The sequence below is a fragment of the Amia ocellicauda genome, chromosome 15 (assembly GCF_036373705.1).
Source record: "Amia ocellicauda isolate fAmiCal2 chromosome 15, fAmiCal2.hap1, whole genome shotgun sequence".
Lineage (NCBI taxonomy): Eukaryota > Metazoa > Chordata > Actinopteri > Amiiformes > Amiidae > Amia > Amia ocellicauda.
Window position 1 is genome coordinate 1,884,635 of NC_089864.1, and position 26,548 is coordinate 1,911,182.

Here is a 26,548-nt window from a genome sequence, read left to right on the forward strand (position 1 = left end):
CATCTTGCAGTTGATGGAGATTTGTGGGATGCACATCCAGGGCACGAAGCTCCCGTTCCACCACATCCCAAAGATGCTCTATTGGCTTGAGATCTGGTGACTGTGGGGGCCATTTTAGTACAGTGAACTCATTGTCATGTTCAAGAAACCAATTTGAAATGATTGGACCTTTGTGACATGGTGCATTATCCTGCTGGAAGTAGCCATCAGAGGATGGGTACATGGTGGTCATAAAGGGATGGACATGGTCAGAAACAATGCTCAGGTAGGCCGTGGCATTTAAACGATGCCCAATTGGCACTAAGGGGCCTAAAGTGTGCCAAGAAAACATCCCCCACACCATTACACCACCACCACCAGCCTGCACAGTGGTAACAAGGCATGATGGATCCATGTTCTCATTCTGTTTACGCCAAATTCGGACTCTACCATCTGAATGTCTCAACAGAAATCGAGACTCATCAGACCAGGCAACATTTTTCTAGTCTTCAACTGTCCAATTTTGGTGAGCTTGTGCAAATTGTAGCCTCTTTTTCCTATTTGTAGTGGAGATGAGTGGTACCCGGTGGGGTCTCCTGCTGTTGTAGCCCATCCGCCTCAAGGTTGTACGTGTTGTGGCTTCACAAATGCTTTGCTGCATACCTCGGTTGTAACGAGTGGTTATTTCAGTCAAAGTTGCTCTTCTATCAGCTTGAATCAGTCGGCCCATTCTCCTCTGACCTCTAGCATCAACAAGGCATTTTCTCCCACAGGACTGCCGCATACTGGATGTTTTTCCCTTTTCACACCATTCTTTGTAAACCCTAGAAATGGTTGTGCGTGAAAATCCCAGTTACTGAGCAGATTGTGAAATACTCAGACCGGCCCGTCTGGCACCAACAACCATGCCACGCTCAAAATTGCTTAAATCACCTTTCTTTCCCATTCAGACATTCAGTTTGGAGTTCAGGAGATTGTCTTGACCAGGACCACACCCCTAAATGCATTGAAGCAACTGCCATGTGATTGGTTGATTAGATAATTGCATTAATGAGAAATTGAACATGTGTTTGATCCAGCCCTGCAGGGGTTGAGGAGCCAAGGAGTGAAAGAAGGGTACTGGGGGAGGGGTGGGAGGCTGTTATACATCTTCTCTCAATAAAATAAAAGAGACAATAAAATGAAAGCACAAACATAAAGCAAGGTGTGTGTGACTACAGACATGGTTAATGCAGTTAGCAGAACACATCTACTGCAACCTCTGCTACCACTAACAATGGTGCAGCAGTCTTCTGCAGTCTTGTGTGGGGAGATCAAGAGAGATAGATAGAGAGAGAAAGAGAGAAAGAGAGAGAGAGGGGTGTGCTGGATGTTTGTGTTCTGCTAGTTTTCAATATTACAAAATCCTAGAGGTTAGTATTGTGGTGAATAGCATTGCCTTGCAGTAGCACAATGATCTGGATTGCTCTTCAGTCCTTTTCTCTCTGATATGATCTATACTGTCTAACCACAGTCCAGCCAACTCAGTGTATGTTCAGTATGAGTTTTAATGTGTTCGTGTGAGTGTGTTGAAAAAAAAAAAGCTAGCAGGACCTGCAGTTTTGGGGAAGTTGCATCACAGCTCAGTTTGAGTTGTCAGTACTAAACCTCAGACCACACAGATACCCACTCATCGGTGTGTGTATGTGTGTGTGTGTCTGTGTGTGTGTGTGTGTGTGTGTGTGTGTGTGTGTATAAGTGTGTATAACACCAGAAATGACCTCGCAGAACTGGAGCCGGTGTCCACAGAATACGGAAGCCAGCCTAACTCCCCTTATAGTGACAGAAATCTTTCTCAGTAAGTAAAGTAAACCAGCAGCAGTGTAAGGGAAATTGGGTCACAGCTCACAAGTCTCAAGATAAAGCCCAGAGCCCCCCCCCACACACTCCCTCACACACACTCCCCCACACACACTCCCTCACACCCTGCTGTCTGTGCTGGAGCGTCCTGCAGTGAGAGGATGGCTGTGGACAGTGAGAGAGGACTTCTACTGCTGCTGCTGCTGCTCAGCACTGCTGCCCCCCTCACAGGTAAGGGCTGCTCTCACTGTCTCTCAGTGTCTCGTTCACTGTCACTATATATACAGCTGAACAGTGCCCCCAAACTACCAGATGCAGTTTCGGAGCAGGACAATGCTGTGATCAACACAGGTGCTGTGTCCCTTTGTCTGTGCAAACAGGTAAACAGCTGCCAGTCAGTGTCTGCTGTCACTGGTCATGCTTCTCTGTAGAAGATAACCAGTGCAAACACTGGCTCTAAGCGGTGCAGTGCCATATTCATATCAGGTAGAAGTGCTGTGCGTTTGTTTGCTTACAGCCCAGCATCTACTGATTGATTTCATTCAGGCTGTAATTAGTTACATATATATATATATATATATATATATATATATATATATATATATATATATATATATATATATATATATATAGTGTGTGTGTGTGTGTGTGTATTTTCAAAAACTACAAAGGGCAGTAAATTCAATCAGTTTAAAATACAATAAGCACACATCCCTGCATAATGAGCTAACAACTGCTGACATCACAGAGTTCATTTTCTGGTCTGTGCTAGGGGTTGGGGTTCTCAGAGGGATGTAGTGCAGGGTATATGCAGGTATACGGCCAATACCCACTTCTTTATCAGTCAGCATTGCGTATACCCACTTCTAAATCCCCTCTGATGCGCATCATTCAGTAGTGTCCTGGGGGCATAAATTAAGAGTATACCCATTTCTCCAGGCACCACTGGGTTCTCATGGGAACAGGAGTAGTTACAGTCTAGACAGACGCCGAAAGGTGCAGCTCATAGATACTAATAATTATTTGTATTATTGCAAAAGAAATACATTTTATTCGATTTTACATTGTTATTGTTATTGTTACTAACAACCATGGTGTGAGCTCTGAAAAGTGATGACAGAGATTGTGAGGCAACTGCCGCTGACACTGTGGAAATGATCGTGAAAGGATGTTGAGAAAGATGGGGGGCAAAGAGAGAAGCGGGGGTTCTTAGGAATGTTTCTCAATCTCGTTAGACTCTGTGCTCAATCACACAAGATCTCTCACAACATCTCACAAGATCACGCTCTCCGTGGAAGCAGATGGCACTTGGGTTTCTGATAAAACTCATCCTTATGATAAATGTGCTTGGCTAAGACTGTTACCAAGAGTGGCTGACACAGGTGCTCATTTACACAGCTGCGGCCTCACTGGAGAAATCTGAGGCTTTGTGTGATCTGAGACCAGACCCCTACTGATACACACAGCCTGCACACAACTGAGTCTTATATACAGCACAGAGCATGCTGCTACAACACCAGATGACTGGAAAAGAGAAGAACTGATTAACACAATGCATGTTTACAAATGTGATTAAGTCATGCGATATATACCAATCAATGACCAGAACAGGCAGAACAAGATAATATATACAACCCCAATTCCAAAAAGGTCAGGACAGTATAGAAAAAGCTAATAAAAACAGGAGTGATTTGTAAATGTACTTTGACGTGTATTTAACCAAAAAGACAGGGTATTTGATGTTTTACCTAATCAACTGCATAGTTTTTTGAAGGTAAATGTTTATTTTGAAATTGATGCATCCAACACATTCCAAAGAAATTGGGACAGCACCAATTTAGGACTAATAGTGATGTGACCGTTTGAAATAAGAAGGTGATGTGAAACATGTGAGGCAATCGTGTAACCATATATCAGTATATAAGTAGCCTCCAAAAAAGGCCTAGTCCTTCAAGAGCAAGGATGGGTCGAGTCTTGCCAATCTGCCAACAGATGCGTCAGCAAATAATCCAACACTTTGAGAATAACATTCCCTAAAGACAAATTGGTAGCATTGTGGACATTTCACCTTCTACAGTGCACAATATAATTAAAAGATTCAAGGAATCTGGTAAAAATCTCCAAGCGTAAAAGGCAAGGCCGAAAACCACTTCTGAATGCACCTGATATCCGGTCCCTCAGACCGTAATGAGTCTGTAATGACATGGGCTCAGGAATACTTTGGTAAAGCTTTGTCAGTCAACACCATTCACCACTGCATCAACAGATGCAAGTTAAGGCTTTACTATGCAAAGCAGAAGCCATACATCAACACTGTTCAGAAGCGCTGCCAACTTATCTAGGCTCAGTATCACAGTGGAATCATGTTTTGTGGTCCAACAAGTCAACATTTCAAATAGTTTTTGGACAAAACAGCCATTGTGTTCTCCGGGCCAAAGAGGAAAAGGACCATCCAAGCTGTTTTCATCGTCAGGTCCAAAAGCCAGCGTCTATCATGGTATGGGGGTGTGTCAGTGCCCATGGCAGGGGTAACTTGCACATCTGTGAGGGCACCATTAATGCAGAAACATATGTACACATTTTAGAGCAACATATGCTACCATCCAGTCATCACATTTTCCAGTGACGTCCCTGCATTTTCCAGCAGGACAATGCCAAACCATATTCTGCCCAGATTACAAGTGCATGATTGCGTAAGCAGAAAGTGCAGGTGCTAGCATGGCCTGCCTGCAGTCCTGACCTGTCTCTGATTGAGAATGTGTGGCGCATTATGAAGCACAAAATAAGACAACGAAGGCCTTGAACAGTTGCGCAGCTGAAGAAATGCATAATGGATGAATGGGGGAAAATTTAACTTAACCAATTGGTGTCTTCAATGCCCAAACGCTTTATAAGTATTATTAAAAGAAAAGGTGATGTTACACAGTGGTAAACAGTCCACTGTCTCAACTTTTTTGGAGTGTGTTACAGTCATCAGATCTGAAATGAGTGTATATGTTCAAAATTAAATTAAATTCACAAAGTAAAACATCAAATAATGTGTTAATAATGTGTTTTCAATATAGTACAGGGTGAATTGAATTTTCAGATGACTTTCCTTGATGTTTTTTTTTTTAATTTTCCATATTGTCCCAACTTTTTCAGAATTGGGGTTGTAGAATAACAGAATACATTACAGGATTTGTTGAATATTAGAATACATTACATGTAATATGTACGTAATACCCTGCATTGTGCTATTCTGCATTATACAATACTTTGCTTTTCTACACTGTGTTACACTGTATTGTACTTTACTGTATTATACTACACTGTACTGTAATATACTTCACTGTACTAAACAATACTGTATTTTATTGAGCATTTTTGTACTATGAGAAACTGCAACTATGTTTACAACAGTGTATCTCAGTTTTATATATATATATATATATATATATATATATATATATATAAGTAGTATACATATATAAGTAATGCTCGCAATGCACGCTTACAGAGCTCCAGTGAGGAACAGAGCGCAGGACGGTTCCAGACTGGATTCCAGGCGTTTCCTTTTCCCAGGCAGCTGTCTGTGGTGCTGAGCTGCTCTCTGTCAGCCCTGCTTATCTGAGCTGTCTGTGTGTTATTGCTCCTCCAGGTGTCGCTGTGTACTCCACTGTGGGGGGCAGTGCTACTCTGCCCTGTGAGGGAGCGACCAGTGGAATCTGTTCTTCAATTTATTGGGTCTTTCATAAGGATGATGCTGAACTGGTTGGTGGTGGGAGGGTCACAGCCAGTGATCCAGAGAGAGCTGGGAGACTGAGTGTGAAGTCTGACTGCTCTCTGCACATAGACAGACTCCACACACAGGACACTGGACATTATTACTGTCGACCACATTTCAATGGAGATGATTATCTTGTTAACCTGGCTCTTCTCAGTGGTAAGTCCTGTGTCAGTTTGTGTCAGAGTGAATTTCACTGCAGCACTGTGGCATATTGCACAATATCCTGCCTTGTACAACATTACTGAGTGCAGAGAGAGACAGAGTTTGCATATATATGTGTGCGTGTACACACACACTTTTAAAGTCTCCCAGTGCAACCCCTTCAAGCCTGAGACTTTCAACGCTGATACCCTGACATACCTGTCTCCTCCCCACTTGGCATCACAGTGTGTATATATTAAATGGGTGGCTATAAGTGTCTGAATTATTTTCCCAGTTGACGTCCCTCCAGAGACAGAGCTGAAGGCTGGCAGCACTGTGACTCTGCGCTGCCTCCTGCACACTGGACACGGCCCTGGAGACTGCAGTCACCCGTACACCAGTGCTGATGTGAGACTGAGCTGGGTCTCTGAGACAGGCGCTGAGCTGCAGGGAGACACATACCAGATCTCCACTGATCAGCCCTGTCTCTCCACACTGACTGTGAGGCTCCAGACCTCAGACCACAACACACAGTGGAGATGTGATCTGACAGAGGGGGGAGCAGTGAGGGTCTCTCAGAGACACACCATTAAACTCACAGGTATAGATATTCTTCCTTGTGTACTTTGTGATTGGTTAAATATGTTTATTAATTGCACCACACTCCAGTAAAGACAATAGGGGCCAGATTGGAGGCAATTCTGTCTGCAATATAGGCCAAGATTGTCTAAACTTAATCTTTTATAATTGCACTTAATTTCTAGAACATTTTCTAACCATATTCAATCTGTTTGGGGTTCTGACAAAATACTGTTTATTAGGATGTGTATTTTACAATTACAAATATAAAACAATACAAACTTTTAATACTTGTGATTACAATTCTTTAAAATTTCATTCTAAAATCAGTTCTAAAACTTTTAAAATCCTTAAAAGCTTTAAACCAAACTAGTGAAAAACGTGCATTAATATCCAAAGAAATCATGTTAATGTGGCAAACTGCCAAAATAACAACAATAAAACCAAACCAAAATGATCTGATGTGTTGTTTCAAAACGGTAAATGCATTAGACAAAATAACAAACCATAACATATTATTAAACAAAACAAATACAGTCTAATACATTTCTTTCTAATATTTAAACGGTTAACACATCAGACAAATCATACACCAAAAAAAACACCAAATCAAATCCTTGTGCATTTAAAAACACTTAAAACAAAGACAATCATCAGTCTTTCATTTTTGAAATTAAAAACAAATACCTCACAGTCCTGTTAGAGATGTTCTTCCTATGCTTCTCAGTGCTGATGTTGCACTCTGGACCGGCCCTGTCTCTGCTGTGCTGACTCCTCTCCGCAGGCTGTGGTCGCCTCGCACCCTCACGCTGTGTGGATGTTGTCTAGGTGCCAGCGCCTCGGCTCTTCACAGACCTGCAGAGAGAAAGAGAGACAGAGAGCCAGTCTGGTGTACATGGGAAGCTTCACTCACGTCTGTACCACTGAGACCAGCGTGTCAGGTCGGGCTCTGCTCCTGAGGAGCGGCCCTGAGGTGGGGGCCTAAGAACTCCGGGCCGGACGTATTAGAAGGAGGAGTGCCTTTCAGCCCCCCTCCCCACCTTTGATCTTCTTAACAAGAGGGAGTGGGGAGTAGGGGTATTCCCCTCTCTCTTCCTCTCTTTTGTCCCTCTGGCCAACGCCTCCTCCGTCATGGAGGCTTTGGCCCCCAACATCGCCGTGAATTTCTCCACGGCCCCCTCCTCCAGGTCTGGGACCCCTCGAGGGTGAGACCGTGGGCCTGCCACTCCTCTATCCCCCTTGATCCCCGCGACATCTCCGAGGTGGCTAGAGGAGGCACCCTTCTGTGCTGGCGGTTTCGCGATGCTCCCCTTGCCAGACACCTGTGCAGCGCTGATGTTCCTGGCCTTCGCTTTTCTTTCTATACAAACCAGCACCTGATCTAATTCACCCTCCAGCTGCAACGGTTCCGGGGCTTTCTTTCTCACCACCGGCCCATCGCAGCTGGAGGGAGGGCTGGCTCTGTCCTGCAAGACGGTCTCACCTACACTGTCTTTTGACCCGGCTCCCAAGGCTCTGCTCTCCACTCACACACGTGGTGGGGCGGTGGGTCTGGTTTTCTTTTCAGGGGGACGGTCCACCACAGCAGGGCCGGATGTTCAGGACTCTGCAACCCCCATTTTCACTGGAGGAGGGAGTGGACCTTCTACCCCGGCTCCAGCGAGGGGAGCTCGACTATCTTGGGCTTCCTCCAGAGAGGAGACATTATTCAGGTTCTTGTCAGTATTCTCCTCTCTGTCAACCACTTTTCTATTTTTATTGCTCACTTTCACCCAACCCCCCCCCCTTCCGACTGTTCCCCCTTTCTCTTGAGCGGTTCCTTTGGGGTAGGGGGAGGTTCTGGAGCCAGGGCATATATCTGTTCTTCCTCTCCTTCTCCCTCCTCCTCCCGTGCCGGGCCTCCCTCCTGTTCTGGCTCAGGGTTTGGAATGGAATTGCTGGTTCGTGAGAAGGGAGACCCGACTCGATTTGCGTACGACTGGGGGCAGTTCTTATAAATGTGACCCCCACAGCCACAGAGGTTGCAGAGTATCTTTTCTCTGCAGGTGTGTGTCAGATGACTTGTCCTCTGCACTTGCCACAGACCACCACTGCACTGAGCAACAATGTGGTCTCTGCCCTGACACCACCTGCAGAGTTTTGGCATCCCATCATAGTAGACCAGCCCCCTAGCTTTTCCGATCTGTATAGTATTGGGGAGGCGGCAGACCTTCTCCGGATTCTCCACGCTCCACCTCAACCGGATCCGGCACTACCACGATCCCCCCCACACACCGTCCCCATCCAACACCTTAACTATCCTTGTAGAGAGCTCACTGAACCTCACGAGCCAGATCTCCACGTCCTTACCTGAGACCGTCTCGCAGAAAAACTGCACAGTTACTATTCTAAGATTTCTTTGTCTTTATGCGTCAGCTTCACCAGACAGTTTAGGCCCTTTGGAGCAAAGCCCATACCTTTTTGCAGTACCTCTCTGCTGAACTGGAGTCTAGACATCTGCTGGCCTCCTCCACCTTCCCTGGTGAACTGTACCGCATGGACGCGGAGGCGGCAACGGGTATGGAACTCCATCGGTCTCCAGGGGGGCGGGTGAAGTACAGACGGAGTCCTTTCAGGACTGATTGGCCTCCTCTTCTTCTGGCCTCTCCCCACAAATTCTGGTCAGGGAGAGGTGAGATTAGACAAAGAGTAGACAAAAATAAAACAAAACAAAACAAAACAACTAAACAAAGGAACAGAAAACTAGAGCCAGGTGGGGCTGTTCCCAGCCTGATCCAGGTGATGGAAGGTCAGTGTTCCCTCGTTGAAGGAGGCCCACTCCGCTGGTTGGAGATACTAAACGGGTTCAGCCTAGTCCGCACGCTGAGGCAGAGAGGTTTGACTGGCATCACTGCTCCAGTGGGCTGCGCTCCTCCCTCTGAGGCCTGGTCCTGGTCTCACGGGGGGGTGCTGCCTTCCTGAAGCCTGGTCGTGGATCGAGGTCCTCCCCGCTCTTCGGTCCCACTGGTCCAGGCAGGTATTGGTCCTCTGCTGCTCCCCTCAGATGGTTCGTCCTGGGCCTCCCTCGGACAAGAACAGGAACACCGCTGGATCAGGAACTCCAAAAGATTCTGGGTTGTCGCCACACTGCCTCTGCTGAAACAAAAAAAAGTGTCAATATCTGCAAAGTCTACTCTAGGTCCCCCTTCAGGTGGTGAAGGGAAACCCGAGTCCAAGTTAGCAAAAGTCTGGCAAGTAAGCAAAAGTCTTGAAATAATATTAATGGGATTATATTAACCTATTCTTATCCTATGTGTGTCAAAAGTCAAGTCCTGTACCAGAGCATCTCTGTCAGGGGTTTGTTCAGTCTCCTGTCTCCTACACATACGGGACAGGACATCAGCATTTACATTCTCGCGGCCTGGTCGATATCGTATTTCAAACTGGAAATTGGCCAGCTGAGCCTCCCATCTTTGTTCTACTCTGGTTTTGCCATTCAAAGATGCACCAGAGGATTGTTGTCAGTATAAACTACAAAGGAGATCCCCCCCTAAGTAGTCTTTAAACTTGTCTACCACCGCCCATTTCAAAGCCAATAGTTCCAGTTTAAAGGAACTAAAATTACTCTCATTCTGTTCGGATGGGTGCAAGCTCTGACATATGTGATCACACGTTCTACACCTTCCTGTCTCTGGGCCAACACTGCTCTTAGCCCCCTGTTGCTTGGAAGCATCTGACTGACCCTGCCCACAGAACCACATGTCATGCTTCCTATAAAAGCTGTAAATATCTTGCTGTTCAGGGAGACTCCGCTCAGGTGGAGAGCTTCCATGTCGTGGCCTTCCAGGCCGGGCATGTTAAATAAATACATTATCCTCTGTGCTTTAAGATTTAAATTCTTTACTGGGTTCTTCATAAGCAAACCCACAAAGAAATCTCACCCACCCCCCATTATTTCAGTCCAGTCCCCACCCCAGGGTCTCACAAAGCATTCTGTGCAGTGCAGGAGAAAGTGCATCTCTGTGTCCACCTCTCCTGTCTCTCAGTGACCGCAGCGTCGCTCCTCTCTGTGTCCACCTCTCCTGTCTCTCAGTGACCACAGCGCCGCTCCTCTCTGTGTCCACCTCTCCTGTCTCTCAGTGACCACACTGTCCTCTCTGTGTCCACCTCTCCTGTCTCTCAGTGACCACAGCACCGCTCCTCTCTGTGTCCACCTCTCCTGTCTCTCAGTGACAACACTGTCCTCTCTGTGTGAACCTCTCCTGTCTCTCAGTGACAACACTGTCCTCTCTGTGTGCACCTCTCCTGTCTCTCAGTGACCACAGCACCGTTCCCCTCTGTGTCCACCTCTCCTGTCTCTCAGTGACCACAGTGCCGGTACTCTATGTGTCCACCTCTCCTGTCTCTCAGTGACCACAGTGCCGGTACTCTATGTGTCCACCTCTCCTGTCTCTCAGTGACCACAGCGCCACTCCTCTCTGGGCAACCAGGTCCGCTTGTGTCGGCCTGTTTCCATTGCCAGGCTGTGGTCACTGGAGGGGACTGAGCTCTTTGGTTTTCAGGTCTTTGTACTCTCTCTCATTATGAACCCTCTCTCTCTCTTTCTCTCTCTAACCAGATGTGCTCTCTTCTGGACCATCCCAGCTCTGGATAATAGGAGGCACTGCTGTGCTGCTCTGTGTGCTGGGGCTGGTGTTGGGAGTCTGGATCTGGATGAGCAGGAGGAGGAGGACGAGGAGTGGCAGTGAGGGACATCTGATGCAGTGTACAGTTGGTCAGTGTTGAGTGTGTGACTCTGAGTGTAACTTTCTTTCTGTCCAAACTGTTAAACTTATCTGAACTAGGTCCGTGTGGTATGGAGCAAAGGCAGTCCGGTTCGGCTTTGTCCAATAACTTCCACTTCAGTCAAGGCACCTGGAAGTTGGGGTTTTACGAAAGTAGAGTCTTTTCCAAACAGATTTTCCACTGGTTTGAAGGCTCCAAGGTTGTGCACAAAGTCTTCTTTGCAAGCAGGGTTTCTACCATAGTTACTTGAAGACAAAGTCTTTGAGGAAAGCAGGGCCCTGTTCGATCCCTGTTCAACTCCTCTGTTGCCGGCAAAGACTTAGTTGGTTTCCGGTTCCGTTTCTGGCAACAGAGGTACAAGTTGAGCTGTGGCAACGGGTTACTGATTCAGGTGAGAGAGAGAGAGAGAGAGAGAGAGAGAGAAAGTGATGTGCACTACTTTTTATACAACTGTCAGATCAATAGACGATTGGTTCTTGAGTTTGTAGGATTGGATTTTGGTTTCAGCCCCCAGTGTCCTATTGGAGGGGGGCTTGATTTATGACTGATGTCAATCCATGCCATCTTTTGGAATTGCCGGTTGGCCTGGGTTCATAGCTCTGTGTCGGGATTTTGGCGCTCATCCATTTCAAAGAGTTTTATTACCTACAGGCCCCCTTCCCCAGACATCTCACAGCAGGGATTCCAAGCCATTTGGCCCATTCTCGGTGCCATCCTCCCAAGACTGACACTTTGATGTAGGACAGTTCATGGGCTGATGAGCTCAGGAATTCTGGTAACTTTGGGGGAGAAATCTTCTTTAGATCAGAGCTTCAGCTCAGAACTAGAATGCTCTATCAAAATACAACCCCCACCCCTTAACGCTACACAGTGCTGCAGAACAGCTGTAAATTGTTAACCCATTACTTGTCCCCTGAAAAAGGCCTTTTTTTAGAACTCTGAAATGTACATTATTTTTCAGTTTTTGGTAACCTAAACCTTTTTTTAAACCTGTGTCAGTTTACCGCTTACCTTTTGTTGAATCCAGACCCTTATCTGTGTATGGATTTTTCCAAAATAAGTCAGTCCGATGAACCAGAAGTATGTGAAGATACACCGATCAACCATAACATTATGTCCACTGACAGGTGAAGTGAATAACACTGATAATCTCGTTATTATGGCACCTATCAGTGGGTGGGATATATTAGGCAGCAAGTGATCATTTTGTCCTCAAAGTTGATGTGTTACAAGCAGGAAAAATGGGCAGCGTAAGGATCTGAGTGACTTTGACAAGGGCCAGATTGTGATGGCTAGACGACTGGGTGAGAGCATCTCCAAAACTGCAGCTCTTGTGGGGTGTTCCCGGTCTGCAGTGGTCAGTACCTATCAAAAGTGGTCCAAGGAAGGAAAAGCGGTGAACCGGCGACAGGGTCATGGGCGGCCAAGGCTCATTGATGCACGTGGGGAGCGAAGGCTGGCCCATGTGGTCTGATCCAACAGACGAGCTACTGTAGCTCAAATTGCTGAAAAAGTGAATGCTGGTTCTGATAGAAAGGTGTCAGAACACACAGTGCATCGCAGTTTGTTGCATATGGGGCTGCGTAGCCGCAGACCAGTCAGGGTGCCCATGCTGACCCCTGTCCACTGCCGAAAGCACCTACAATGGGCACGTGAGCATCAGAACTGGACAATGGAGCAATGGAAGAAGGTGGCCTGATCTGATGAATCATGAGTTCAAATTCCCCAGATCTCAATCCAATCGAGCATCTGTGGGATGTGCTGGACAAACAAGTCCAATCCATGGAGGCCCCACCTCGCAACTTACAGGACTTAAAGGATCTGCTGCTAACGTCTTGGTGCCAGATACCACAGCACACCTTCAGAGGTCTAGTGGAGTCCATGCCTCAATGGGTCAGGGCTGTTTTGACGGCAAAAGGGGGACCTACACAATATTAGGCAGGTGGTCATAATGTTATGGATGATCAGGGTAGAAGTTTATTGAGATACAAGCAGCTTGGAAGAATTTGATCGCAGAGTCTCTATGATAACAGATCCTTAAAGGCACTTTACACACACACACATATTTATATGATATTGTACATGATGCAACGGACTCTCTGCCAATCTCTTCTGACATATCAGTCTCTTTATGACATATTACAGCATTACAGATCTTGTTACTGGGCAGACGGGGAGTTATGTCCGTTATCATAACACCTACCACGAGGAACAGTCCGAGAATATTTTGACAGTTTCTCTTTAGAACCACAGAGAGAAACAACAGACATTCTGGATACTTGTTCATCTTATTATAAGAACGTCAGGTACAGACAACATTAAGTATCCACCTCAAGGTGGATGATTTGTAGAACTCGAAACTATTTCACCCTTTGAGCCCCAGCCTCTTAATCTTTTTACCATTTCAGGTTATTCACTTGACTTTAAATTTAAATACAAACTGGAAAAATGGGGGTGTTATAAAACTTTTATATATTTATTGTGTTTCTGTCCATTTCAGCAAACATTCAGATATTTATTAATCTGATTCTGTGTTTGTGTCAGCATGTGTCTACATTGCTTCCCCTTTCTGTGGGTGTGTCAGTGTGTGTGACTGATACTGTATTGTACTCATTGTTATTATTATTATTGTAGCTAGGATGTACTGTCTTCAGTGTTTCCCAAAGGATTTTTGGAAACTGTGTTGGGGGACCCCACACTTTCTAGGGGGGTCAAGGGGCATGTCCCCTGGGAGAAAATATTAACAGTTAAATGCATCAATCTGGTGTACTTTGAGAGAAGAGGCTAGATCTGTGAAGAATTTTGGACTTTTGTTAACAATCCAATCATAAACCCATGAGGTTGTGTAACTTGTAAGACACTTGAGACTACACTTGACCCATCAATGAAATTAAGTAAAAGCTGTCAGATGTGTTGTATTGGTGTATTTAAAGTGATTTCATTCCACCGCAGTTGGTTGTCTTCACTGATTGTATTGATTGCACTGATTGTATTGTTTAATTGCTTTTTCACTAATTTCACTATTGTTGAATTTGCGGGACTGTGACCACCAGCGCGACGCAACTGTATCCCTGAGCAATGCCCCACCCTTCACTCACGGCTATCACACCTGTTACCACTCATCACAGGATAAAGGCTGCCCTGGCCAGGACAAAGGAGCGTGGTGGAGTGTGAGAGCACACGGGCTTTGGACGCCAGTAGGGAGAGTGACCGCAGGACAGATTGCAGAGGACAGTGTATCGGCTGTGAGGGTGCCAACGAACTCCTCGCAGGGTCAGAGCGGGTCCCTGAAGACCGGTAGCCGTGCAGCAAAACACTAGCTGTTGGATGCAGCGACTGGATACTGCAAAGACAATATAAAGAATTACACTGGGGTTTCCAGAGCAAGCAGCCAGTAGGGAGAAGAGCATGGTGGAAGGGTGAGAAAGGGACATGCTTAATACTACCTGTGTGCTTGTGTGGTTGTAGTACTTGCCAGTGAGCGAGCATGTCCTTGACCTGAGACCCTTGTACCCATGTACCAGAGCTGCCTAATAGGGCAGGAGGAAGACCTGCCCTCGTTGTCTGTAAAAAGTCTCCCCTGACTGCAGCTGCCTGCCATTTCTTCTTTCACCTGTCAGTGATACATGGTTTTAGTTTTGTTTCGCTCTGCATACGTGCTAAAAGTGGAGAAGTGTCCTCACCTGCTCTTCGGAGTGTGGATATTTTTGGAGAACCTCTTCGGAGTGTAATTTACAATTTTTTCCCTCTTCGGAGTCTAGACTACTGTCTTTTACGAGCTTCTGCTTCTCTTCAAAGGTAAGTGTGCAGTGGTAGTCTCGCTCAGAGCCAGACTCGGTCCCTCCACTGAGATCTGCTGTACGATTATTACATCCTGTACCATCCATTTTTCGTTTAACAGATTCGAGTGACGGAAATAGAAAAAGGGGAGAAGGAAACTATTCCAGCTGGAGCAGCTTCCTGCAGTTGGTCGGTTGACCATCCCGCTTGAACTTTTCTTCAATATCCACACTGTCTAGACTTCTGTCTGTGGACTTTAAACATCCGACATATCAACCACTCAATATCAACCTCGACCAACCTCTGTTGACCTCGACCACCTCTGTCGATCCCTCGACCACTCTGTTGGCATCGACCATCCCTTTTCGACGACAGCTCGACCACATCTGTCGACCTTCATTCTGCTCGACCTCGACATCAACACATTGACCCTCTATCGACCTCCCAACACCTGTGTCGACCTCTTGATCCTCGACATCGACAACTTCAACAACAACGTCTAGGGGGACATCGTCTGTGAGGGGATTGTCGAAGTCCTTCTGCCTCAGAAACTGTCTGTCTACATAGAGGGTCTGGATAAAGGAGATATTGGGACAGATCTCCTCCTAGGGATGAAGCCAAAAGGTGCGTTCCACTGGTGTTGCAGGTGCCAGGGCAAGCTGCCCTCGAACGACAGGCACAACCAGTGTGTGCACTGCTTGGGTGAAGAGCATGCCCAGAGCGCACTGACGGAAGAAGGGGGCTGTGAGCACTGCACAGCCTCTACAGAGGCCACGTGCTGTAAGAGGGCCAGGAACTCCCCGATGTCGAGAGCTAGATTGGCTATGGCAAGGTGTTTGTTAGTGTGTTTAGTGTGCTTTAGTATGTATTGTTTAATTTATTTTCATGTGCACATACAGTGAGGGAAAAAAGTATTTGATCCCCTGCTGATTTTGTACATTTGCCCACTGACAAAGAAATGATCAGTCTATAATTTTAATGGTAGGTGTATTTTAACAGTGAGAGACAGAATAACAAAAAACAAATCCAGAAAAACGCATTTCAAAAAAGTTATACATTGATTTGCATGTTAATGAGGGAAATAAGTATTTGACCCCTTCGACTTAGTACTTCATGGCAAAACCCTTGTTGGCAATCACAGAGGTCAGACGTTTCTTGTAGTTGGCCACCAGGTTTGCACACATCTCAGGAGGGATTTTGTCCCACTCCTCTTTGCAGATCCTCTCCAAGTCATTAAGGTTTCGAAGCTGACATTTGGCAACTCAAACCTTCAGCTCCCTCCACAGATTTTCTATGGGATTAAGGTCTGGAGACTGGCTAGGCCACTCCAGGACCTTAATGTGCTTCTTCTTGAGCCACTCCTTTGTTGCCTTGGCTGTGTGTTTTGGGTCATTGTCACGCTGGAATAGCCATCCACGACCCATTTTCAATGCCCTGGCTGAGGGAAGGAGGTTCTCACCCAAGATTTGACGGTACATGGCCCCGTCCATCGTCCCTTTGATGCGGTGCAGTTGTCCTGTCCCCTTAGCAGAAAAACACCCCCAAAGCATAATGTTTCCACCTCCATGTTTGACGGTGGGGATGGTGTTCTTGGGGTCATTCCTCCTCCTCCAAACACGGCGAGTTGAGTTGATGCCAAAGAACACTTTCACCCAGTTCTCCTCTGAATCATTCAGATGTTCATTGGCAAACTTCAGACGGGCCTGTGCATGTGCTTTCTTGAGCAGGGGGACCTTGCGGGCGCTGAAGGATTTCAGTCCTTCATGGCGTAGTGTGTTACCAATTGTTTTCTTGGTGACTATGGTCCCAGCTGCCTGGGAGCTCACTGTCATTGACCCTGGCCTTCCTGTCCAAGGTCCTGGAGTTTTTTCATCCCCCTCCACATCCGTCAGATGAGGACCACAGACTACACACACTGTGGCCTGTCTGGGCTTTGAGGTGCTATATGCGGAGGACTGCACAGCGCCACAAATCCGACCAGCTGTTTGTCTGCTATGGGTCTGCCACCAGAGGAAGGGCGGTTTGAAAACAACAACTGGTGCACTGGGTGGACTCACCTACCAGACTGCTAATGTTCCCATGTCTGAACACATCTCAGCAGACTCAACAAGGGGACAGGCCTCATCGTGGGCTCTCTTTCACAGTGCCACACTTCTGTGCAATGCTGCGACCTGGTCCAGTCAACAGACCTTCACAAGCTTCTACCACCTCAATGTGGCAGACCGGCTGCGCCCAAGCTTGGGCTCCCAGGTACTTCAAACTGCTAGCCCTCAGGTGCCGTGGGGCTCTGCTACACTTGTCATTATGGATTGAGCTTAAATCAGGTGTCAGGACTCACAAAAGCTCTGGTATAGTCTTAACAATCGGTAATGGCTGTCTTTCGATTTGAATGGTGTGATGGATCAGCTTCCCTGTATGGTCAAAAAACTGAAAACTCACTCTACCAGATTTAGTTGTATATGCCGGGGCGCGTATTTATTTACAAAATCAAACAAAACCCTAACCCATCTCTGGGCTCACAAATATACATCAAATGAAAAGAACTGGCCAGGGACAGCTATGTCTGTTTACCCTTGTTTGCTCCACCAACCCACACTGTGTTTCTCTGTTTCTCTGTTTCTCTTTTTCTCTTTTTCTCTCAGACTCTCCTTTGTACTCCCTTCTTGTCTCTCTCTTTGTTTCTCCCCCCCCCTCTTTTGTTACTTATAATACTTCTCCCCAAGTGCATTAAATTATCCAATTACCCCAATCAGACCACAGCTAATCATAGCCTAAAGAGGCCCTACCAAGGTGACTATCAAAAATAGTCGCAACCTTTATAGATAATTTGAAATTGTGACGACAAACAAAAATTTGACTCGGCCTAGTGCCTAGTGTTTAGCTATTTAACAAAGTTGTTGTGTTAGATAAGTATTTTAAAGTAAAGTTTTGCAAAAATTGTCACATTGCATTATTTCGCATTAATGTATTGTTGCATTTTTAATGCTGCTGTGGAATTATCGATAGTCAAAATATTTGTCATGCACATCACTAACCATTACCTCAAACGATGTTGTATCCTCAAAATGTGTTCTGGACCGAGCGTCACATTGCTGTACAGAAGCCCTGCTCTCATCTCGAGCACAAGGGGAGAGGAGAGGCTGACTGGCTGTGAGTGAGAGCTGCTTATTGCCAAAACGACGTTGCAAAACACATAGCAATCTTTTACGTTTATTAGGAGAGTAAAAAATATTTTTCTTCATTCTGAAACTGGCAAGCCACCACAGTTAAGTTAATTAATGGGAAACACTTGCCTTATTTCTTGGCACAGATTAATTCCCTCATATTTCCCTGTTTCCATATTTATTTACAGATTCATCCAATAGAAGGGAGGAGGAGGAAAACCATGTCAAAAAGGACAACAAAGTGGGCAGTGAGAATGACTGCAAGGTAGGATCTAACACAGGAGGCACTAGCTGATTGGATGGGTGTCTGGCATGGTCGGTCAGTCGGTCAGTTGGTGTCTGTATTAACCTCTCTTTCTCTCAGTTCACAGATGAAAACTATGTCAGTATTGCTTTCCCTCCCAGTAAGAGCGGTGCCAAAAGGAAGCAGCATTTCAGGGGAAAGAGCAAGGAGGTTGTTTACACTGAAGTCAAAACTAGAGTGAGAGTGAGTGAGGGGGGAAACTAAAAAAGCAGAAAACAACTGAGAGAAAGAGAATGAGAAAGAGACCAACATGAAGAAAGAAATGTGAGAAATGCTGAAGCCAATCTGAAAACCACCTTGAAGAAATGATTACATTGACATCACCCAGCAACACAGAGCTGCAGCTGGGTGACTCTTCTAGGACGCTTGCCTCTCTTGATAAGTGAAACCATCGCTTTCAATCAATTAGCATGATTTATGGTTGAGATTGTTGTGTACATGTAATGAGCTGTGTTGCTCATGCCATTCAAACACCTTTGCACAGCTTAATTGTGTCATGGTTCATAGCCAGGTAAAGGGCATTACCTCCCCTCCATTGTCCAGAGGGCAGTGCAGGCGGACAGTGTGAAATGCAATGGTCATGTTATATGGAGGATAGTCCATGACAAAATTAAACAGCAGTCAATGTTGAAATAAATAAATAAATGTAGAACTAAATGAGTACATAAATACATCTCTGGACAATTGTTTATTTGTCTATTTATTCATGTTTAAATTAATTCATTTCCACATTTATCTGTTTCTATGTCCATTTCAATTTGTCCATTTTCATGTCTGTCCCACATTTTCTTCTCCGCTCTCCCTTTTACATTTCCGCTGCTGCTTTCTCGAGTTCCATCTGGTCACCGGGTGAACCCCCATAACTTTTTAATGGAATAACTATGTCACGCCCTTTTATTTATGAGGGAAGGACTCTCATATCTACCCTTGGCATCGTCACATTAAATAACAATAATTGAAAACTTTCTCAAAAGAACAAAAGTAATTGACGCCCTCTAAAAAACATGTTTGAGACTCCTGTCTGTAACAACCAGTTTAATGCACCTCCACATGTCCCCACCAGAGGTCGCCATCGCCCTCTCCATACCCGTCTCCTCTCCCAGCTTCAATCAGTCACTCATTCAATCTCACAGCTCTCTGATTACTCACCGCACACCTGCTCTCCATCATGTGCTTCTCCCCCCGGCCTGTATAACCCCCCCCCCCTGACTCTCACTCACTGTGAAGGTTTGTCAGTTTACCTACCAGTCTCCTTGTGCCTTGTTAAACCCTTGTATCCTCGACCTCTGGCTTTACCCCTGATTTCCAGTTTGCCTGATTGCCCAACCCTTGCCTGTGACCACAACCACGTCTTGCCCAGCCTTTGCTTGCACTGTCCTGCCTGTATCTGACCCAGGCTTGTCTGACAACCTCTACCTCTCCCTGCAACTGGTCCTCCATTCCGTTGTCCCATGGACCATGACCCTGTACCATACAGATTTTTTGAAATGTGCATATATTGAGATTTTCACTGGACAATCTTCACAGTGACTACATTAAAGTACAGGAGTACTATTTATATTCACTTTATAGTATAGTTTGGAATATTTTATGTAAATTTGGATTTAAATGTGCTGGATAAATGGTAAAACAGCACTTTCAGTTAAAGTGAGAATTTAGAAATCAATATAGCATTATCAGCACAAACATTTGTGATTGTGTAGTATGGATATGTGAACTGAAGCCAGTAAAGCCTACTGCTGTGTTTGAAAACTGTTTTGCTTGGATCTGAAACTTTTTGGATACATGAACACATGCATACACTGATCAGCCATAACATTAGGACCACTGACAGGTGAAGTGAATGACACTGATAATCTCGTTTTCATGGCACCTGTCAGTGGGTGGGATATATTAGGCAGCAAGTGAACATTTTGTCCTCAAAGTTGATGTGTTAGAAGCAGGAAAATTGGAAAGTGTAAGGATCTGAGCGACTTTGACAAGGGCCAAATTGTGATGGCTAAACGACTGGGTCAGAGCATCTCCAAAACTACAGCTCTTGTGGGGTGTTCCCGGTCTGCAGTGGTCAGTACCTATCAAAAGTGTCCAAGGAAGGAAAAGCGGTGAACCGGCGACAGGGTCATGGGCGGCCAAGGCTCATTGATGCACGTGGGGAGCGAAGGCTGGCCCATGTGGTCCGATCCAACAGACGAGCTACTGTAGCTCAAATTGCTGAAAAAGTTAATGCTGGTCCTGATAGAAAGGTGTCAGAACACACAGTGCATTGCAGTTTGTTGCGTATGGGGCTGCGTAGCCGCAGACCAGTCAGGGTGCCCATGCTGACCCCTGTCCACTGCCGAAAGCGCCTACAATGGACACGTGAGCATCAGAACTGGACCACAGAGCAATGGAAGAAGGTGGCCTGGTCTGATGAAGCATGAGTTGAAGGTGTTGACTTGGCCTCCAAATTCCCCAGATCTCAATCCAATCGAGCATCTGTGGGATGTGCTGGACAAACAAGTCCGATCCATGGAGGCCCCACCTCGCAACTTACAGGACTTAAAGGATCGGCTGCTAACGTCTTGGTGTCAGATACCACAGCACACCTTCAGAGGTCTAGTGGAGTCCATGCCTCCACGGGTCAGGGCTGTTTTGACGGCAAAAGGGGGACCTACACAATATTAGGCAGGTGGTCATAATGTTACAGCTGATCAGTGTATATATATTCAATTATTCTATGTAAGAAACATTTTAAATAAAATAAATGACAGTACTTCTGTTTAGCAGACTCCATCTTTCTCAAGGGCTCAAAAGGGGCGGAGACAGCTCCGTGACATCACCCTATTTCACTAAACTTAATGTTCATTGGTTAAGCTGAGGATAGTCCTGGACCAACAATGTTATGTTAAGAGCAACACAGCAAAGTCCCAGGTACTGCCCATATGTGTGTGTGTGTGTGTGAGAGAGAGAGAGAGAGAGAGAGAGAGAGAGAGAGAGAGAGAGAGAGAGAGAGAGAGAGAGAGAGAGAGAGTTCAGCCGGGGGCGGATCTAGTTATATGTATCTATTGTAGTGCCAGTGGCTGCCTGCGAGGACAACGGGGCAGGTAGAAAAACTCCACCTCCCACAATCCTTCACCTTCTTCCGTCGCTGACTGATGTCGTCACAACCGAGCCCGGTTTTGAGAGGAAGTCAGAGAAACGCGACTTCCGCTCCGCTCACTGCAGCAAACTAACGCAGAGCGGTTGCCCGTAGCCTGAGCGCCGTATCAAATACACCTTTACACACACGAACCGCAGCGACAGACACAGCCGCCCTGCAGCGCTGACGCCGGCAACACCGCGGTGAGTGTGGATGGATATCTGCACAAGTGTGCTGTTTGTGTGCCGGACTGGTTGGCACACTGCGTCTGGCAGCGAGTGTGGGCCTCCGCTTACAGACGGGGGAGAGGGAGCCAGGCGGACGCCATGTTGTTTTAATTCGGTGCAGAGAGCCGGAGCGCAGTGTGAACCCACATACTATACAGTGCGCCTCGGCGTGCGGAGGACAGGCTGTTCGTCGGGATTTTAAAGACGCACCGGGAAGCGGGTGGCCGCTGGCGGGGCTGTGCTCAGCGCTGTTGCTGGTGTCTAATGCCGTACGGACGGGTTAGGACAGATGCAGCTGTGCGGGTCGGCGGCCTGTCCTGCAACCCCTGAGCGACTGGCTGCTGTTTGCGACAGTGCGGCACCGCTGTGTGTATATATGTGTGTGTGTGTGTGTGTGTGTGTGTGTGTGTGTGTGTGTGTGTGTGTGTGTGTGTGTGTGTGTGGTTACTGACACCACACTTTCCGTAGTGTGTGTAATTTTAACTCTGCTCCTTGGGGTCAGTATTGCGAGATCCGTGCGTCTGTCCTGTCTGTGTCGCCGACAGTGTTGACCGGAGCTCAGCCGCCTGGTCGCCGCCTGCACTTCGCTTTGCGTGCATTTCTCAGCTCGGTGTGTTTGTTCCACTTGGTAAAACGCAGATTCAGCTCAGACTGAAACACCCTTTGATTCAAGTGCTGTCAATTGACTGTCCTAGTGCACTGAGAGGAGTGTTGACTGCTTTGTCCTGGCAGTGATTCTGGTATACAGTCCGGCCTCTGTATCCGAGTTAATGCATGTGTGCAGAATTTCTCCTGTGTGTGCATGTATTCACAGCACAGTGTGAAAGCAGGCTGTTGTCAGTGCAGCCTCCATCTGTGTTAGACAGTGTGCCTCAAGTCTTACTCTCTCCATCTCTCTCTCTGTTCAGAGGACACGAGGATGAGCAGCTCAGAGGAAGTCTCCTGGATCTCCTGGTTCTGTGGTCTGAGGGGAAATGAGTTCTTCTGTGAGGTGAGTCGCTCGGTCCCTCCGTCTGTGCTGTGCGTCTGTCCCAACTCGGTCAGTGTGTAGATGCATTAATGTACAGTAGTTTCCAGTCTGTACCACTGTCCCGTGTCCTCTTCTCTCTGCGCATTGTTCTCCTGTAGTGTCCAGTCAGTGTCAGGAAATTTATATATTTAAGAATATTTCCCTAATTTGGGTATATTTACTGCAGTGGAGGAGGAAGTGCATTTCTGTGTCCACCTCTCCTGTTTCTCAGTGACCACAGTGCCACTCCTCTCTGTGTCCACCTCTCCTGTCTCGCAGTGACCACAGCGCCGCTCCTCTCTGGGCAGCCAGCTCTGCCTGTGTCGGCCCGTCTCTCTGGCCAGGCTGTGGTCACTGAGCCTGTACTGGGTCAGGATCCGTCTCTGCTTCGTATCTCTGACAGTGAAGAGAGACTCTGCCAGGGTGGACTCTCTGTTTAGGGCCCGATAGCAATCCAGTTGACTTTGGGATTTGGTTTCATTGTTCCAATGTTCCAGATAGGAGGTTTTGGTTATCTTTATGATTTGGTTGACTCTAATTGGGGGCAGGTAAGCAGTGCTGACCTGAAGCTGGTCTCTGTTCGCAGTATTAGCGGGGGTCAGTGCCGTGAGCTTCAGGGCCAGCTGACTCGGGGGACTCTTTTCAGGGCTGAACACTTGGGTTTGGAGGGCCTTGTACTGGAGTGAGTCTGACTCACTTTTCTTCAGGTGCATCCAGAATTTCAGTGCTTTTCTCTTGCTGTTGATGAGAGTTGGCCCTGCAGGCGTGATTTTGACTGAGATATCAATGTTATAGAATCTTCTCCTGTGTGCGTAGAAAGCTCTTGCTTTTTCTCTGAGTGCCTTCACTGCTAGGTTAAATCCCCCCCCCATCTCTCTCCCTCTCCAGTGCTAACCTACAGTAGTGGCCAAATGTCAGTCACCTTAGTATGCCTATGTCCATATCTCCCTACCTTCTCTCTGTCCCTCTCTTTCTCTCCCTTCCTGTCAGTGCAGTCTTAATCTACTCCAGTGTGCCTGTGGTAACTCTCTCTCTCTCTTTCTCTCCCTCTGTTTTCCCAGGTTGACGAGGACTACATCCAGGACAAATTTAACCTGACGGGTCTGAATGAGCAAGTCCCTCACTACCGCCAGGCTCTGGACATGATCCTGGACCTGGAGCCGGGTCGGTACTGCGTCTCTCACCCACACACGCTGCAATACAGTATATAACCAAATATACAACCAATATATAGGAAACCACAACCCCCACCTCTCGCCACCCCACCAGTCAGTGTGTCTGTATTAACTCTCTCTGTGTCTCCCAGACGAGGAGCTGGAGGACAACCCCAACCAGAGTGACCTGATCGAGCAGGCGGCCGAGATGCTGTACGGCCTGATCCACGCCCGCTACATCCTCACCAACCGCGGCATCGCACAGATGGTAATAACGCAGTGAAGACCCCGCCATCGTATTAACACTATGCTGGTCTCTAGTCACAACCCTGCTGTAGCTTCCTGAGACAATATAACAATGCTTGTCTTTCTGAACAACAAACTCTTCTCTAAAAGTCCTCAACTGCATCCAAACTTCTCATTTGGGCGCCGCCTTGCTTTCGGGTTTGTCAAGAGTAGAGGTGCTTGGGCCAATAGTTTCAAAAGTTCAAATATAAGCCCCATCAGTTCCGAACTGTTTGTCTCCTATGTGGGGACGTGTCCCTGGACAATGCTGATCTAGTGTTAACCCTTTCACTGAGCGTCTCTCTAGGACTGATATGGACCTCTGGTTTTTAATTCCCCCCTCCCTCTCCCTCTCCCTCCCAGCTGGAGAAGTATCAGCAGGGAGATTTCGGTTATTGCCCCAGAGTGTACTGTGAGAACCAGCCTATGCTACCTATCGGTGAGTCGGTCTCTCTCTCAGTATCAGTGTCAGTGTCTTATTCATGCCCCTCTCTCTCTCTGCCTCCCTTCCCTCTCTGAGTCAGTGGAGTCGGTCTCTCTCTGCATCAGTGCAGTCAGTCAGTGTCTTATTGACGCCCTTCTCTATCTCTGTCCCCGCAGGTCTGTCTGATATCCCGGGTGAGGCGATGGTGAAGCTCTACTGTCCCAAGTGTATGGATGTCTACACGCCCAAGTCATCCCGGCACCACCACACGGACGGCGCCTACTTCGGCACCGGCTTCCCCCACATGCTGTTCATGGTGCACCCCGAGTACCGGCCCAAGCGACCCGCCAACCAGTTTGTGCCCCGGTACTGCCCCGGCCCGGTCCAGCACTCTCCCCCTGTCCTAACTTTGTCTTTTAAGTAGATTCTGAATTTCGTTTATGTATCTTTTCCTCTCGTGTGAATGTCTGCTGTGTGTCTTAGTCGTCAGGGAGGGTGACGTGTATGTGTTCGCGTCTGTTTAACTTTGTGTGTCTGTTTGTAGTCTGTAGTCTCAGTGCATTAATCTTCTCTCCCTCTCCCTACCCCTCTTCTTCTCTGTCTCTCTCTCTCAGGCTGTATGGGTTTAAGATCCACCCCATGGCCTACCAGCTCCAGCTCCAGGCAGCCAGCAGCTTCAAGAGCCCAGTCAAAGCCATACGCTAGAGGAGGAGAGGAGAGGAGAGGAGAGGAGAGGAGAGGAGAGGAGAGGAGAGGAGAGGAGAGGAGAGGAGAGGAGAGCTGCCCAGCCCAGCCCAGCCCAAACTCTCTGCACAGTTCAACACAACACACCCAAACCCAGCCCGTCACAGTGCAGTACAGCAACACCCCACAGTTCCTCGTGGCGACGCGATGGAGGCAGTGTGGGACAGTACAACCTCAGTATGCCGTGTCGTGCCGTGCCGGGGGGCTGAAACACGCTCCAGTGGTTTTTGACCTTCGCACCCGTGACGGCACACTTGGGACACCGTGCGCAACAGACGGACACGCAGACATCGGAGTCTTAGATTGAGCTGTCTGTCCCTCTCTTTCGCTCTTTTTATTTCCCATGCAAAACAGCTTACTCTCCCCTCTCTCTCTCTCTCTCTCTCTCTCCACACCCCACCCCCACTGCCTGACATTGGAGGCCACACACACACACACACACACACACACACACACACACGCACACACACACACTCTTATCTCTGCAGTTTCAGACGAATATGGATTGTTCTTTAAGGTTCTTCAAAGGTTTATTGACAGTCCCCCATAGTCCTAATGATTGTTATAATAAAAATAGATAAAGATGATTCAGAATTTTACTTCCTGGTCTCCAGCCCTGGTCCTGTGGAGACGCAGTGCTTCCGCTGTCCTGGGATAAAGACGGCTGACTGTACGGTTTCTGTTTGTTTTTGTTCAGTGCACTCTAGTAAATGAGAGCGAGATACTGGACCGTCTCTCTCCATGACCAGGGCCGAGACCCCGCTGGACTGGACTGTCTCTCCAGGGCCAGGGCTGTTAATGTCTGACTGTTTATTGTGTGTGTGTTGCAGTAGCTGGGTTGTGATTGTACATACCTGCAGGCTCTCTCTACCAAACGTCACTGCGTTCAGCTCTCTCGCTCGCAACAGAAATTAGGATCCTGAGGGAGACTTCTCGGGCTGCAGTTTATTTTATTATTACTCTCAACATTATTATTATGATGATTATTATTCTAATAGCTATGATGATTATAGTAATGGGAGTTTATTTGTGTTGTTGCCCCTGCGATTGTCCAGTCGGTCGCAATAAACTTGTTTTTTTTAAAAAGTGACCCGTCTCTGTCCGTCTGTCCGTCCTTCCTGCTGAAGGAGTGATTCGTCTGTCGGTTTCCCCTCCCTCTATTAAATTCACGCATTGAAACCCTGGAGACTGAGGCCTTTACTCACTTGCTAAACTGTTTTAATTGTTACACAGACTGATGGCGCTTTTCTCTTTCACTCTCGTACTGT

General features: G+C 47.1%; 2 protein-coding genes across 3 annotated transcripts; both read left to right on the top strand.

Annotated features, from left to right (window-relative positions):
* The first annotated feature begins 1,916 nt into the window (after positions 1–1,916).
* On the top strand, positions 1,917–18,988 carry LOC136771961 (uncharacterized). Of its 2 annotated transcripts, XM_066724554.1 has the most exons (6): positions 1,917–2,049; positions 5,459–5,743; positions 6,024–6,329; positions 10,905–11,060; positions 18,204–18,280; positions 18,380–18,988. In XM_066724554.1, the coding sequence occupies exons 1-6, from the start codon at positions 1,980–1,982 to the stop codon at positions 18,521–18,523; spliced, it is 1,038 nt and encodes a 345-aa protein (XP_066580651.1). In that variant the 5' UTR covers positions 1,917–1,979; the 3' UTR covers positions 18,524–18,988. The 2 variants fall into 2 exon arrangements, with proteins under 2 accessions (XP_066580651.1, XP_066580652.1); XM_066724555.1 differs by lacking the exons at positions 18,204–18,280; positions 18,380–18,988 and adding an exon at positions 14,973–15,425.
* A 2,495-nt stretch (positions 18,989–21,483) lies between these two features.
* csnk2b (casein kinase 2, beta polypeptide) lies at positions 21,484–26,464 on the top strand. Its single transcript, XM_066723902.1, has 8 exons — positions 21,484–21,640; positions 22,573–22,655; positions 23,735–23,837; positions 23,980–24,095; positions 24,476–24,551; positions 24,713–24,902; positions 25,151–25,243; positions 25,279–26,464. The coding sequence occupies exons 2-7, from the start codon at positions 22,584–22,586 to the stop codon at positions 25,239–25,241; spliced, it is 648 nt and encodes a 215-aa protein (XP_066579999.1). The 5' UTR covers positions 21,484–21,640; positions 22,573–22,583; the 3' UTR covers positions 25,242–25,243; positions 25,279–26,464.
* The last annotated feature ends 84 nt before the right edge of the window (positions 26,465–26,548 follow it).